The 16,425-nt window shown below is 41.4% G+C and overlaps 1 protein-coding gene across 1 annotated transcript in view; it reads left to right on the top strand.

Annotated features, from left to right (window-relative positions):
* Nucleotides 1-16,425, top strand: part of Egflam (EGF like, fibronectin type III and laminin G domains) — a 165,095-nt gene that overhangs the window by 77,765 nt on the left and 70,905 nt on the right. Inside the window, exon 6 of the mRNA XM_090332027.1 lies at nt 9,494-9,660. Within this exon, the coding sequence (XP_090188153.1) occupies nt 9,494-9,660 (167 nt within the window). The remainder of the gene's footprint in view (nt 1-9,493; nt 9,661-16,425) is intronic.

Below are 16,425 nucleotides of genomic sequence, written 5' to 3'. Positions count from 1 at the left end.
TTGTGAAAACAAGAATTCCTTTGTCTTACCTTTAGTTTCCAAATTGAAACTCTCAGAAGCACCTTCCAGATGGGTGCCTGGTTCCAGAAATTCTGATAGCTGCCAAACCCATCCACCCCAATTCAGATGGAATGGCTCTTCTGAATGTTTATGTGGAGGTCTGACCTACACTTCTGCAAATTGATTTCCTTGTAACTTTGGGCCCTCCAACTGGGAGCGGTCCTCATATCATTCCTTGCCAGATGGATGGAACTTGACATAAATTGAATTCTTGTGTAGCAGTTTGGGGAGCCATTTGTAAACTGTAAATGAAAAGTGTGCTTTCCCATTGCCCTACCTGGGACAAATTGCCATCTGAGTTTATTATTACCTGTTCCATCCATCTGTTTGTCATTTGGTGGGGTCCAGCCAACACGTAAATAAAGAAAGAGGCTGAAGGCCAAATGAAATTTTTTTTTCCTAATGTGACTTCTTAGTGCTTTTTGACTTCTCTCTTTCCATTAATTTTTGGTAGAAAACAAATCCTTCCTTTTCTTTCTTTCTTTCTTTCTTTCTTTCTTTCTTTCTTTCTTTCTTTCTTTCTTTCTTTTCTTTCTGTCTTTGTATGTGTGTGTGTGTGTGTGTGTGTGTGTGTGTGTGTGTGTGTGTGTGTGTGTGTGTGTGTGTGATGGTTGTGGGGGCTTGAATTCTGGGCCTGCGTGCTGTCCCTGAGATTTTTACCCCTGGAGTCACATCACCACTTCCAGTTTTCTAGTGATTAATTGGAGATAAGAGTCTCTCGGTCTTTAGTCCCCTTGGCTGGCTTTGAACCCTGATCCTCAGATCTCAGCCTCCTGAGTAGCTAGGATTACAGGCAAGAGCCACCACGCCTGGCTTATTTTTGTTTTATTTTTATTGTTTCCCCTCTACTATCCTGTTTACTCAGGATAATCTATGCAATGACTTTTTTTTTTTCACAGACAGGCATTTAATCTGCAGTCTGCAGCTCCCCAAGCACACTCTGAGGTAGAATTAAAGGGGTCCCTGCTCTTGGTTGGAAAATAATTACATTTTTAGTTTCAGCTATTGTAACTTAACATTTTTTTCCTAAATCAATTCAGACAGCAAACCATGGTAGCTTTAGCAGTACTATGCTTTCTGTTGTTGTTAGAATGATGAGTTTTTTCTTTTCTTATGGTAATTGTTGCCCATACTTCGAAAATAGTTATGTTTATTACTACTTAGAAATCACCACAGTGACTTAAATTCATTGCTAGGCTTTCTTAGTATGTTCATAAAGAAGTACGTGTGTGACTATATCATATTTATTATTTTTATCATTGTTTTCAACATAGCTTCCTTCGTGATCTTATTTTTTTATTGTATGCATATTCACATAGCCTGAGAAAGAGACAGCAGCTTCATCAGACTTCATAGTGGTGTAAGAAGGGTAAAGATGCCAATTTACATCAGAAGTTGTCCTCTGTCTGTGATATGAATTATGTCTCAGCTCTTCTACTTTGCCATTAGAATGATCAAGGAACAGTGGACAGAACCTAAGCAGTTCACTAGACTTGTGTCCCAGTAAAACTCCATATATACTGGCAGCTCTGGCTCCTGATTTGCCACCATTATGTTATTTCTGGGTAATTCATGGCAGCCACCTTTGACTGGGGACTAGGAGCATATATGTTGTGCTGAATGTTTTATGTCCTGTGTCTTCTGCTGTTTTGCACAGGCAAATTATGAGTGAAAGAAGACATGAGAAAGGGTATCAATGCACCTTCTGTCTGGTGAATATAACGTAATCCTTCTATTAATTACAATAAAAATATATGAAAAAAAATAAATGAATAGGATGTATATGGAGGGGTTTAGGTGCAGACATTTAAGTCTGTTGAGCAGATGATGAATGAACTTGCACTATTCTTAAAGAATGCCAAACCAATAATAAACAAAACATGAGATAAAAAAGAATTAGAGTTGTAAAAACTATAGGTCTATCACTTAGAAAGTTTTCCAGAGAATGTAGATAATCATAGTCCAGAGTGCTGAGTTTTGCGAGCAAGGGTGGTGACAGTGGCTAAAAGGACCACGTGTTTGACATCTGAATTGTTTTTTCCTCCTTCCCTTTCTTCCTTCCCTCCTGTGCTCCTTCCTTCCTTCCTTCTTTCCTTCCTTCCTTCTTTCCTTCCTATCTTCCTTCCTTCCTTTCTTCCTTCCTTCCTTCCTTCCTTCCTTCCTTCCTTCCTTCCTTCCTTCCTTCCTTCCTTCCTTGTGAACTCAGAGTCTTGTACTTGTTAAGCAGGTTCCCTACCATTTGAGACACATCCCTATCCTCTTTTGCTTTATTTTTCAAGTATGGTCTCCTATTTATGCTTGGGCCAGCCTGGACAACTATGTTCCTATTTGCTCAAGATGACTTTGAACTATGATCCTTCTGATCTTTGCCTTACAAGCAGCTAGGATTACAGGCATGATTCCCTAAGCCCAGCTTAACTTAAAAATTTTGTCACAGAAAAGTGGCACGTATTTATAAGTAACCCAGTTCTGAAGGTATCTGGGATGGCTTCTTACAATTGCTGACGAAGGCATGTCAGAGATAAGTAGACAGAAAAGGAATGAAGAAGTAACATGAAAGGTTCTGGCTGTGGGAAGCACTTAAGATTGGAGGTATAAAGAAAGTGTTCTAGAAATTGTTCAGAAAGCCTGGAGCTATACATGGTGAAAGTTAGGTAAGGAAGCATCAGACCAAAAGAGCCATCATGAAAGAGCTTGCTTTATACTGAAGGAAATAAGGAAACATGGAAAGTTAGGTAGAAAAGCAATAGAGGTGTCAGCATTTTTTTCCTACCAGTCCTGGGGCTTGATCTTAGTGCCTGGGCACTGTCTCTGGGCCTCTCTGTGCTCAAGGCTAGCACAATACCACGAAGACACAGCACCATTTCTGGCTTTTTTCTGTGTATGTGAAGCTGAGGAATCGACCTCAGGGCTTCGTGCATGCCTGGCAAGCACTCTACCACTAGGCCACTCTTCCAGCCCTGGCTGTACTTTTGAGAGATCACAGGGACATTTCAAGAAACACAGAGATGAATGAAACAAGGATGTAATAATGCTTCCTGAGCCCACAGCCTCGTGGTGAAGACATAGGAAATGACAATGAACCATGATAAACTTGGTGTGTATAGTAAAACCAGGTTCAAGGCATGGCTTAATTCAGAGGAGTTTTATAAATTATGTTTCTGAAATGATTATTAAAAGAACGAATATAAAGGGAAGTTTTTAGGAAAGAAGCCATCAAGTTAGTATGGAAGCAGAAGTTTGACGTTCAGGGAGAACATGAGGTTGCACACGTCTGACTGCACTATCATTGGATATTTGGTCCCCTCATTTGGTGCTCAATGGGTGGCTTCTACTGTCCAGGCCACAAGAACATGATATGCTATATCCCGAGGGACGGTGTTCTGTGCCAACAAATTCCACTCTCCAAATTAGTTTACAAGCAGTGGAGTTTAACCACTTTGGGCCCAGTTTCCTCATTAAAGTCAACATGCTTTAAGCTTCATTTCCACTTCAGCTTCTAGAACCAGAGCTTCTTTATTTTTATTTTAAATGTTATCATAAAAGTGATATACAGAGAGGTTAAAGTTACACAAGTCAGATAATGAGTACATTTCCTTTTGAACAGTGTCACCCCCTCCATATTTTCTTCCAGTATTTCCCTCACCCCAACTTCTCTCTCCATCAAGCTGTAAAATTCATTTCCAACTAGTGTCTAGTGGGTTTCACTTTGAATTGATTCACCATTTGTCCATCATTTCTGTGCTTCCCCTTCCCTACCCCAAATCGAATAAACATATATAAGACAAAGGGTACAGAAATTAAAAACAGCAACAAAAGGGAAAAAAGCAAAAAAAAATTAGACAGTGGAGAAAGAGGAGGAACCACAATAGTACAATATAAAACCTCTGCTTCTATTTCATGGAATTCATTTCAATTATCATCATTTTATATGGCGATATGCACATAGCTATTGAGCCCTTGCAATCCTCTCCTAAGTCTGAATATCAGAACAGAGGTTTTTAAACTGTAAGGTGACTGACCAGAAGGAAGGAAAATAGTTGAAGGATATTGACCAACCATTTTTTAAAAGCAAAGTAGAGTACACCCATAAAAGAGTAGATGGTACCACATAGGTTAAAAGTAAGAACTCCTGTGTGAAACTTGTTTTTAAGTTGTGTGTGTGTGTGTGTGTGTGTGTGTGTATGTGTGTGTGTGTGTGTGACAGACAGAGAGAGAGAGAGAGAGAGAGAGAGAGAGAGAGAGAGAGAGAGAGAGAGAGAGAGAGAGAGAGAGATCTTTATCGATAAGAGTACAATGTTCTATGCATGTTCTTCTGCGGATCATTACTAAGCCATAGCGGCCAAGTTCTGCTTTAATATGACTAAGTGGTGCAGTGTTCATCTTTTCCAAGGCAGTTGACTTTAATCTTGATGATTCATTCATTCCTAATATTCACCAAAAACGTTCCTTAGTCGATGGAACTTTTGGGCCTGTAAGGAACTATTGTACTTCCTAGTTCAGTGTGAAAAACTCAGAAAATCTATATCATCTCTATTTGACACAGGCTTTCTTTTCCCTGAATATCCACTGGAAGCTCACTAACTTTTCTATCCAAACCAGCCGGTGTCCACCTTTGAACTCAGGTGATAAAAAACCACATCCCATCTATGGGCACTGGACCACAGAATCCATATAGAGCTTGTTCTTGCACTTTGAAAGGCCAGGTTTATAACCCCCCCACTGTACATTTTATCACAGCACGTCCTAGCTATACACTCTTTGTCTAATATCTATGTGGTTGGCTTAAAAAACTGCTGAACATGAAAACTTTCTAAGTACCTGTTAAATATCTTTTGTGTTGGCCTCTCTTTCTCTCTTTACCTTCCTTCCTTCCTTCCTTCCTTCCTTCCTTCCTTCCTTCCTTCCTTCCTTCCTTCCTTCCTTCCATCCTTCCTTCCTTCCTTGATTATAGGCATGAGTCACTGTGCCTGGTTCTGCTCTTGTATTTCTATGTACTGAAATCACTTGGAGTTTTTATACTGCCACACATCTTATTTGGGGAGGCCATGTCTCACTCAACACTTTGCATTTCCTAGAATTCCATTGTTATTTTAAATATAACAGGCTATGACTCTTCACTGTTTGGGTATGTGCGCCAGTTCTAGGACTTGAACTTAGCTCTTTTGCTCAAGGCTAACATTCTCCCACTTGAGCCACAGCTGTACTTCGAGCTCTTGTGTGTGGGTGTGTATGCATGTGTGTGTGTGTGTGTGTGTGTGTGTGTGTGTGTGTGATTAATCAGAGTTAAGAGTCACAGACTCTCATGTGTGGGCTGGCTATAAACCATGATTCTCAGCCTCTTGAATAGCTAGGAATACAGGCGTGAGCCACCAGCATCCATCCTGAGACTGTTTTTCATGTTTTTACCTAGTGTTCAAAATAAAAGTACAGAAGCAGAGCTAGCTTTCTTTGCTACCTTGAGGATTTTTGTTGTTGTTTTTCCCATTTTCTCTTCTTCTTAATTTCTTTTGTTGTTCTTGGGAAATTCTTTCCACACTGTCACACTAGAGTCTAACTTTTGTGATGATGCCTTGGTGATAATCATTAGATCATTTTTAATGATCACCTGCTGAGATTGACAGTGGGCAATATGCTCAAAATACTATATCAAAGGAGAACAGAAGATATTTACCATGTGCCATATACCACTCAGTGTTTCTCTAAGTAAATGGATTTCCTTCTATGTTCATGGGTAGAAAGGAAATAAACTACATCTGTGACTCTTAAAACTTTGAGCTCCATAATTATCTTTAAGAATCTAATTAAAGCTAAGGAAACTTTAGTTAGAAACATGGCATAAGTGTAAGTGCTCATATTCAAAATCTTGCCCATCACTTCTAGAATTCCTCAGATAACCATATCAAATAATCTCTGCACTAAACCTTGATAACCAGGCTAGTGTCTTTGCCAGCCAACAGCATTTCTTCCCATCAAAAGAAACCAATGGATATGCCTTGAGTACTTGATTGGATTTTGAGGATTCATTGGTGAACATTTCCTATAGCTCTTCCCAAACTCCTCCTGCCAACCCCTCCAAAGGCCAGCCGCCAATCTCCTGAGGTGTGGGACATGAAGTACAGCCCTGTCCTGCTACTTGGAAAAGTGCTTGAAGTTCCAGTCCAGCTAGTGACTGTCCATCTCTTTTGAGGTCGCAGCACATGGTCTCTGCCAAAGCCACTCCCTCTGTCCCTTTTCATTGTTAGGGACTGGATTAGGATACATTGCTCTGGTTATTTGACTGGCAATGTTGTAGTAGTAAGGATAACATGGTTTTCTCCAATCAAAAAATACGATAAAGCTATTGCTGAGAATGCTTTAAGGCAATAGTCTTGCTTGGTTATCTCTCTCTCTCTCTCAGCCTTACCTTTGCACTTTTATAACCCAAGAGACTGAGAAACTTGTGACAAAACTGGAAGCAAAATATTAAAGACTTTTGAACTGGGATTCCACTGTCAGAGCTATCCTCTCATGCTCTTTAATGAAGTTAGATGTTAAGGATTTCAATCTCTAATTTGCTGATTTTTTTCTCTCCTGTGAAATGAACAACAAATCCAAAGTAATCTTTGTGTTTGCTCTAACTTTTGTGTGAGGATTGCTGCAGATCCTTGAAAAGAGCCCTGGGTAAACTCCCTGCACATTCCAAAAACAGATGAAGTTATTTCCTCTAACGATCTCACAGGAAAGTTTCACAGAGAAGGACAGAAGAGTTTGATTTAAAGATTAGATTTTTCCTAGCTCACTTTTAGATGTTCCCCTTCTACCCCCCATGGCTTTCTCTGCAAACTGATTTTCTTCTCAGTTGAGTTTGCAAATGTGTATTGTCTTCCACACACTTGGGGTTTTCTCTTTGATGATAAAGTTAGTTTACAGAATCCCATCTTCAAGGAAAGACTTAACAGGAAAGTGATATTAATCCTTCTTCCTCCAGCAAACCAGCCCTGCAAATTCTGGCTTTTCCAAGTGCACGATTAGATACTATGTGTAGTTATTAACTACTGCTCAGCATGGTGGGCCAGAGGGTTCTTTTAGTAGTAATTCATGCTAATGAAGATCAAGTGAGCACATATTAAAGATTGGGTCCATCCAGTGTACTTTTATTTCCTTGCTGGATAATTTGTTCATGAAGGACCAAACATCAACATTCCTTGCTGGCTGTTTTCCTCAGGATGTTTGTGAGCAGAGATGTTGTACAATGCAACTGAAAACTTGTGGAAAAATCAGAGGCAAAATATTAAAGACATTGAACTGGAACTCAGTTGACAAATGAGCTCTCCTTTTTCTGGCCAGGGAAGGAGGAAGAATAATTAGTCCTACCCCCTGCTCCCCCCTGCCACCCTCAGATCTTGCAATATCAAGGATCTTCTTAATCTAACCAATCAATCCAAACGTACCTTGCCATTTCTTAGCCATATGGCTTTGGGCAAGTTTCTTAGCCATCCAGTGGCTTAATTTCTTCTGTGTTAAAACCACAACAAAATTGTTTAGTACTAGTACCTTCCTTCTGCTATAGTTAGTGTGGGAAGAGTAAGTGAGTAGAGGTATTAGGACAATGCTAGTACTTTAAAAGTGCTTGATAAACGATACTATGTTTAACTACTAACACATATGTCCAGTTAAGCCATTCTCAATGTCGTTGGCTCTGTCCTATGTTCCCCACTTTCATATTGTAGGTCTTATCAACTGCAGTTGCTTTACTTTCTGTCCTTCACCTCGGACACTGATACAGAGCAATTCTATCCTAGAGAGATGCAATACAAGCCTATAGAAAAGTTTGTTTTATAGCCATGGCATTGAGAAGGCCATGCTACTTGGGAGGATCATGGTTTGAAGCCAGCCTGGGCAGTAAAGTCTATCAGACTTTTATCTCCAACTAATCAACAAAAATCCAGAAGTGGAGATGTGGCTCAAGTGGTAGAGCATGGTCCTTGAAATAAAAAAAAAGCCAGTGGATAGCATTTTGGACTTGAGTTTAAATCCTAGAACTGGTATATGCATGTGCATACGCATGTATGTATATTTACACACACATACATACACATTCACACACACACACACGCGCAAAGAAAGACAGAAAGGAAAAAGAGAAGATAACAGGGAAGGAATTTCAATAAAATATGTAACTAACTACATCCAAAATATTATCTCTTCAATCCCTATCTAATATGAATGTAAACAATTTGTATTTACAAGTGAGATATTTTATATTGATTCTTCTCTTTAAAATTCAGTATATACATTATACACTTCAGACTAATCAAGGACTAACTCACCACATGGTATAGCTATAGAGCAAGGGGCCATGCTGACATGGAGTAAGTAGGCAGCTCTACAAATGAATCTTTCCCTTATATTAGGGCAAACCCATGCTGAGTGCTTACATTCCCTATAGAAGGACATGTGTTATATTTATCTTTGTGAGAATCCTCTTAGTTACCCTTATCCTTCCTCATTTACAAGTGGGAAAACGTGTGTGTGTGTGTGTGTGTGTGTGTGTGTGTGTGTGTGTGTGTGTGTGTACTGTGGGAGGAGGAGGAGATGAGAGAGAGAGAATACTGAGGCTGGAACTGAGGGGTTTGCACTCTCTCTTGGTTTTTTTGCTCAAGGCTGGTGCTCTACCCCTTGGACCACATGTCCATTCTACCATTTTGCTAGTTAATCAGCGATAAGAAGCTCATGGACTTTCCTATCCGGGTAAACTCTGAACCATGATCTTCAGATCTCAGCCTCCTGAAGATTACAAGTGTTTACCTTCAGAGCTTGTACTCTTGCTCCTGTGTCTCACCTCTCCAATGCAAGCTCCTAAGCGAAGCTGCACTTTCCTCAGAAGGAACCTCAGAATGGCAGGTAGAATTCCAGAAAGTCGACACAGAAAGTACAAACCGTTAGGAGTAAGAAAGTTCGTGAAGAGATTCTTCCTGGGTTTCCCATGGTAATTCATGTTATCAGTCACCCTATAAAACTTACATTTGTTTATTTGTGAACAGCTTGTGAATAGAGGGAATCTGTGCTTTCCTGACCTCTGGAAATGGACTGCCAAGGAGAGGCTTGTTTAGGAAACATCTGGAGGACCTAGTCCTTGAAAATGAACTCGCCTGTGGAGGGTCTTTTCATCATAGTCAAGGCTGTGCAAGCAAACTCAGATGTTTTCTACGCAGTGCTTACAAATGGCCCTAAAAATGATCTATTTGCTTTCATTGGCAGGAGCTTACAAATGATGGCCTACAATTTAAAATCAAGACCACTTTCAGATAGGAAATGTTAACTCATTTTTATGAGTATTGCTTGCAGAGTTCAAATGCTATTAGTTTACACAGCCAGCTAGCTTCCCTTCCCTCTGGTATTTCTGAACTGCTTCTTTTTTTCTTTCTTTTTCTTTTTTAAATCAATAAAGACCAGATTTAGACAAGAGTTGGACCATAATCCAGGAACATATCCAGATGGACTCCATGGTTATCAAAGGCCTTGCTGCAGATACCAACTACCAGTTTGCTGTGAGGGCTGTGAACACTTATGGCTCTAGTCCTCGAAGCTGGCCCAGCAACACCATCAAAACCCTTGGTGAGTACTGTGTCCTTGCCCAGGCCCATGCAGGGCTGTGTCTGGCCTTGCCTCTCAGGGTGTCTGGCCTTGCCTCTCAGGCACTGCCTTGCCTGGAGTTTCCCAGTGGCCCATAGAGGTACAGCCTGGAATGGGCTCTCTTCTACTTCCCTGCCTACAGTTTCCCAGGCCATGGGATATTAAAACATCTCATCAGGGACATAGGCTATGTCTGCATCCAGGAGGTCAGTGGAAGGTTTATTTTTGCCTCATCCTTGGGGAGTTTGGAGTCAGTCATGATCATAGGACAAGTCACATAGCAACATAATCTGTAATCCTTCCAGACTCAAAGTTTTGAGAAAATGAGTTCATCATAGAGCCACGGAATGCAGGCATGGGGGCGGGGGTGGGCCCAAGGCTTCTAGATTCTTTCAGGTTAGTCTTTACTAGCACCCCTGAGAAAAATGCTGAGAACGTCATTGGGTGTTAACTTGTAGGTTGGGGTTCTATCCAATGGGGTATTTTCATGGCTAAGCTTGGGCCAGTGTTCATCAAATCACATGAGAATCATCTAAGAAGTCAGATTATTCTGTTTCTAGTCTGTGATTTCCCACATTTCCATCAGGAGAACATCTTGCCAAGCTCAGCCCAACTTAGAAATAATTATATTTTGGTAGTGGTGTGAAATTTATATTAACTAAAACCTTGTGTGGTAGGAAGATGTCAGAACTGAAATGCCTGACCTGTCTTTCTCTGAAGACGCCACTGTTGCATGGGAATTCCATCACAAGATGCAGAGAAGCCACATGTGGAGAAGTCCAACTGGGAGTCTTTATTAGAAAACCAGTGACTTGCAGCCTTAAGTATACTTAACTCTCTTAGGAAACTGAGCCATGAGGGTAGGAGAGTAAAGAAAGAGAAGAAAAGCAATCTCAACAAACCAGATCAACTAGAAGGGAGAAGTAAAGAGGGACGCCATGCTGACCTGAAGCCTGATGCAGAATGGCAGCTGAGGGACTGAGGCCTAAATACAGTCATGGCCAGGGGGTGGTATCACAGGGAGCTGGGAAGTTCTAAGAACCTCACAAGTTCATGGCACAAGTCTGGCAGATCCAGAAACCTATTGTCCAAGTCCCCATCCCTATCACCTAGGGGTGGGATCATTTCACTGCTAACAGTTTTGGGAACATCCTTCCACGGTGATGCCAGATGGACCCAGTATCCATATTTCACTCTCCGTTTTTCATTTTGGCTCATGAATGCCTCCATAAGAACCCTGTTACACTGTAGCCTCTCATGAACCTAACACAGGAATGCTCATACAGAAAGTTGTCCTCCCCCACCCCAGTTGGCTTCCCTTTGGTCTAACACCAAGACCTATTTTTATTGGTTAGTGGTCATGAAGGAGCTCTTCCCCTTTCTTACTAGAAAGATTTTATCTGGGTAGAGATTCACAAGTCCTAGAAAAAGTAGCCCTTTTGAAAAAGATCCTTATCCTACAGCATTGAATCAGGTTTCCTTTGAATTGTTAGAGTGTATGTTCTTCCAAAACTCTGTCTCCTGTGTCTGCTCTGCCTCTCTGTCTTTCTGTCTCTGTCTCTTTTTCTGCCCATCTGCCATTTCCATCTACAGAAACACTGAAACACTGGTCTGATTTTGGAGTTTTTGATCATTATTTCCCCATTGCTGGATCTTAATGCTGTGGAGTAAGAGTAATTGTGCAAAAGTCCTTCACTTTCACAACATTTGACTATAATTGGTTTCTTCTACGAAGTAAATTGTCATAATTTCATGGTCATTGAGTGTAGAGAAGGTAGGTAAGGTCAGGGTAATTCAGAGAAAACTCTTTCGGGTATATATGCTTACTCAAAGTAGGACAGTAGGATTAGAATTTATTAGGAGATCTATTTTGTGCCTAAGAATGTGCTACAATTGATATTTCAAATATAGTTTTTCTCCTGATCACTCTACTTTTAAGGAAAGCCTTTATTCTATTACATGTTCACATTTCTTACTCTGGAATTGATGTTAGACTGTTATTTTGCTTCCCAGAAACTTCTTTCCCACATAGGTAAAATTGCCCAATTACTAAATGGCATTATTTGAACTACAAGGGATTTGAAATCTCAGAGCTGACATTGGGAAAGCTTAGGAGGCCAGCTTTGTGCTAAGCACGTTTCCTGTGAAATTCATTTAATTCTCAGAGAAACTTTGTGCTACAGAAATGTGACCTTCTTTTTCACAGATGCAAATCAATGAGTTTTTGAAAGATTATTATTTATTTTGCCAACACTGATCATTATAAAGGTGAGGTTAGAAGTTGGGTTTGGCTGACTGTACAGCTGTTTTCTAAGTGAGAGTTGGACTAAGGTTGTTATTCTTCTAATGCAAAGTATGGTAGCCTGAGATGGTTTAAGGCAATAGTTAAGTGAAGAAGGGGGCAGTCCCAGCAGTTCTGCCAACATGGAAGGCCTCCAAGCATTGGTTTATTTTCTTGATTCTTTCCTCATCCTGGTCTTCCTCCTCCCCCGTCTTTCTCCTCCTCCTCTCCCTTCTCCCTCTCCTCCTCCTCCTGCTCATGCTCCACTTCTAGATTTTTGGTGGGTTAATCAGAGGTACAAGTTTCATGGACTTTCCTGTATGGGTTGACTTTGAACCATGATGGTCATATTTCAGTCCCCTGAGTTGCTAAGATTACAGGCGTGAGTAACTGGTGCTTATGGAATATATACATATTCCATAATATGAGTATAATAGGGTAGCCATGGAAAGACAAGCCTTCAAAGGACCAGCTCTGGTAGTATATTGTGTTTTGCAGAACTAGAGATTTCATAGGGCCTGCATTCACTTCTTTTGGTTTTCTTATTTTGTCAGTCCTGGGCTTGAACTCAGGACCTGACCACTGTCCTTGGGCTTTCTCAAGGCTAGAGTTCTAGCCCTTGAGCCACAGCACCACTTCCAGTTTTTTTTTGCCATGTATGTGGTACTGAGGAAATGAACCAGGTCTTGGTGTGTGCTAGGCAAATACTCTACAACTTAGGCCAAACTAAGTACCGAGCACCAAACTTAGGTCTGTCAGTAGCCAAGAAGCTATCAATAAAAGATAAACACCAAATAGCAGAAAGGTTGCTAACAATAATAAAATAGAAATATTACAAAGGTAGCAAAGAATATCAAAATAGAAATGTTATCTTTTTGTTGTTTTCCCGAACCTCATGATACAGGCAGAGGATGAATCCATAAATTCTTCATTGCAGCAAGTCTATTCTCAGAGCAATCACCTACAAAAGGTATTCTTTGGGGTCCTAGCAAAAATCATTTATTTCTCTGCCTCAGGGCATTGGTACATGCTATTTTCTCCACTTGAAACTTTCTGCTGGCAGAGCTATCTTATTTGTGACTAGTCCTTCCCTTTCAGTTTTCAGGCCATAGGTCACCCCAGCATATATATATGAATATATATATTCAACGCTGTTACCTTGCTTTGTTTTCTCCCAGTCATTTTCACTGGCTAGAACTATTTTATTTGTGTCTATCTTTCCTCAAGATTCAGCTTTCTGTTGGAGCAGAAATGGCTTGCTATATGCTCAGTTCTCAACACTCTAGACAATGTCAATGTCAGCCCTCAGTAACTATTTTTTTTTTGCTACTCCTGGGCTTGTGCTCAGGGCCTGAGCACTGTCCTTGGACTTTCTCAAGGCTAGAGCTCTACCACTTGAGCCTCAGCACCACTTCCAGCTTTTTTGTATGTATGTGATACCAAGGAATCGAACCCGGGTCTTCGCGCATGCTAGGCAAGCACTTTAACCACTAGGCCAAACTCCCGGCCCCCCTCAGTAACTATTTTTTCAAGACAGGGGTGAACGAATGTGACTTAACCAGCCAAGAACCTTTTGTTGCTGTGGTGGGCTGAGTAACCGTCCACTGATGCTGTCTGGGAAATTCGGAGAAGAAGGGAATCCTAGAATCTCAAGTTCAAAGTGGGCAAAAGAGAATCTCCAGAACTGCAATGTGACAAACTAAGGAACAAGTAAATAGGCTAAACCAGGGAGGGAGGGAGGGAGGGAGGGAGGGAGGGAGGGAGGGAGGGGAAGGAAGGAAGGAAGGAAGGAAGGAAGGAAGGAAGGAAGGAAGGAAGGAAGGAAGGAAGGAAGGAAGGAGAAAAAAAAGGAAGCCTAGTGAATTGCAATTCAAGGCAGTATGGACGGGAAGAGGTTTTTGAGAGTAATTCTGCTGTACAGAGGAAGATTTGCTGATAAGGAAGACAGCACACACAGATAAAGATAGAAAGGAAGGAAGAAAGGAAGAAAGACAAGGAGAGAGGGAGGGAGAGAGGGAGAAGGAAGGGAGAGACTTAAACCTAATTTTATTTTATTTTTTGCCAGTCCTGGGCTTGAGTTCAGGGCCTGAGCACTGTCCTTGGACTTTCTCAAGGCTAGAGCTCTACCACTTGAGCCTCAGCTCCACTTCCGGCTTTTTTCTATGTATGTGGTGCCAAGGAATTGAACCCGGGTCTGCGTGCATGCTAGGCAAACACTCTACCACTAGGCCAAACTCCCGGCCCTTAAACCTAATTTTAAACTAAATATTTTCCTCTTGAGTTCCTTTTCGATGGCTGGAATGAAGTTTAACATTTATTTCTATATCACTTTTTCCCTTTGGTCTCCTGACTCTCATTATGGTGTCAGATCTTTGAGGATTACTTGGGGAACTATGAGAGATATTTGATTTGAGTTTTTTGCCCAAATCTCCACAAAATCTGAGCTCTTCAACAGTTTCAGAAACTTCCCTTTTCATGGGCTTAAATCAGTCTAATATTTAGAATGAATCTGCTCCCCTTTACTTCCCATCTAAGCCCACCTGTCTTCTCCATACTTTCTTGCATTCATTACCCATGCAGCTGGTTGTATCTCCTGCCACACAGTGACAACAATTATAGTTGTCACTTGTGTGACAGGAGTTGTCACTTATTACTGAGGGCTGGCACTGTCTGGCTTTTGCCCAGTTTTGCTGTGAGATTTGGACCCTGGCGCTAACGTCCTATGCTCACAGGTATTACCTTGAGCAAGTTAGTTACTGCAGATGCGAGTTGTCATAATGATAGCTGCTGCAACATTCCTTTACCACTCGTCACAAGGAAGGTTTTTGGTTGGGAGTGGTGCCTCTGAATTGGCTCAGAGAGCAAAGGAGAAACATAAAGTTAGAGTGTCACAGCACATCCTCGGTCACATAGCATCAGAGGAATCAACCAAGAAGCACGCCCACATCCATGACTTACCACCATTCTCCAGCACCTTCCACACAGCCTGCTGCCTCCTTCTGCCAGTGCCTGTGAGCACATCTGGAGTTCTGCACCCATCCCTTCACAGAGAACAGAATCTGACAGGCAAGTCTGGGCTACAGGGACTTTGTTTTGAACATTCTCAGCAAAGTCACTTAGCAGTTTCCTCATCTCTAAAACTGGGATAGTAATGTGAGACAGAAGAAGAAACACATGGGGTCACAGGTGAGGTTACCACTTGCTCATCATGTTGGAGCTGAAGTTGTCAGGCATTCCTTCCATGCCCCGGAAATTGAGGTTGGTTGGCTGACTGCTACCACCAAGAGATCTATAGCTTCTTCTCTATATCCTGAGCTTTTCTTTCTTGGCTCTTAAGGATTAGAATAGCATAACTTAGAAATGCAAGTCCAAGAAAACACAAGTTTTCCTGAGAAGTAGAAAAATAGAAGCTTCACTTAGTAGGTTAAATAGAAGCATTAACTGGGCGCTGGAGGCCTATGCCTGTAACCTTAACTACTTGGGAGGCTGAGATTTGAGGATTGTGATTTGAAACCAGCCCAAGAAGGAAAGTTTATGAGACTCATTTCCTGTTTACCACCCAAAAAGGTAGAAGTGGACCTGTGGCTCAAATAGTACAGTGCTAGTCTTAAACCAAAGATCTCAGGGACAGTGCCCAGGCCCAAGACCACACACACACACACACACACACCATAAGCATTAGGATGGGTTTGGATTGGAGAGGGAAAGGAAGTTTCCCACTTCCTTCTGAGTCTCTGAAATGCAGGCAGATTAACAGGAGAAAAGATTAACAGGGAGGTGAACAGGGAGTCCTCTTCAGTAGCAGTTTTGTCAAGCTTGGAAGGAATTCATTGATTCATAAAAATGAAACTGTTCCCTTGATAAGGATCACTGTAATTATCCACACAGGGCCATCAAAGAGTGAAAAAATATGATAACCCTCAAACTCAGTGAGTAGTGCAAGCTTAAATGTCTACTACTGAGGTCAGAGGGGAAGTGGGATGTAGGACTTTTAGGGAAGAGTCAGTGATTTGGGGGAAAAAGAAGAACAGGCCATCAGGTGAATACATAATGGGCTGATGCCGGGGCGGGGGTAAATGGACCAGCTTCTGGCAAAGGCACCAGCTTCCTGACTAATTCTTCTCCCTCCTGTGATAGAAGTGTAAGTCTCCCTGGCTGTGGGACTTGGGAAAGAATGACAACAGAGGCAGAGTACTCTGTCTTTATTTCCCATTTCCTGTTTGCTTAGAGCTCTTGGTTAGAAGTATTGGTATATATCAGGTTGATATTTCCTGATTGTCTTTGGTGGTTATCATAGGTTGATTGGTTTTAAGACACAGCTATGAGCTAATTAACACCACAAGGAGCGATGCATTCTGACAGCTATGGCATCTCACACCTCTAGTCTATAAAGCAATCTTGACTCAGGTACAAGAAAAGGAAAAACTCCAAGTCATTGGGTTCAGATATTGGAATTGTAGTTTTGG

The sequence above is a fragment of the Megascapheus bottae genome, chromosome 4, assembly GCF_031878675.1.
Source record: "Megascapheus bottae isolate mThoBot1 chromosome 4, mThoBot2.hap1, whole genome shotgun sequence".
NCBI lineage: Eukaryota > Metazoa > Chordata > Mammalia > Rodentia > Geomyidae > Megascapheus > Megascapheus bottae.
This window is presented reverse-complemented; position numbering and strand designations above follow the sequence as displayed.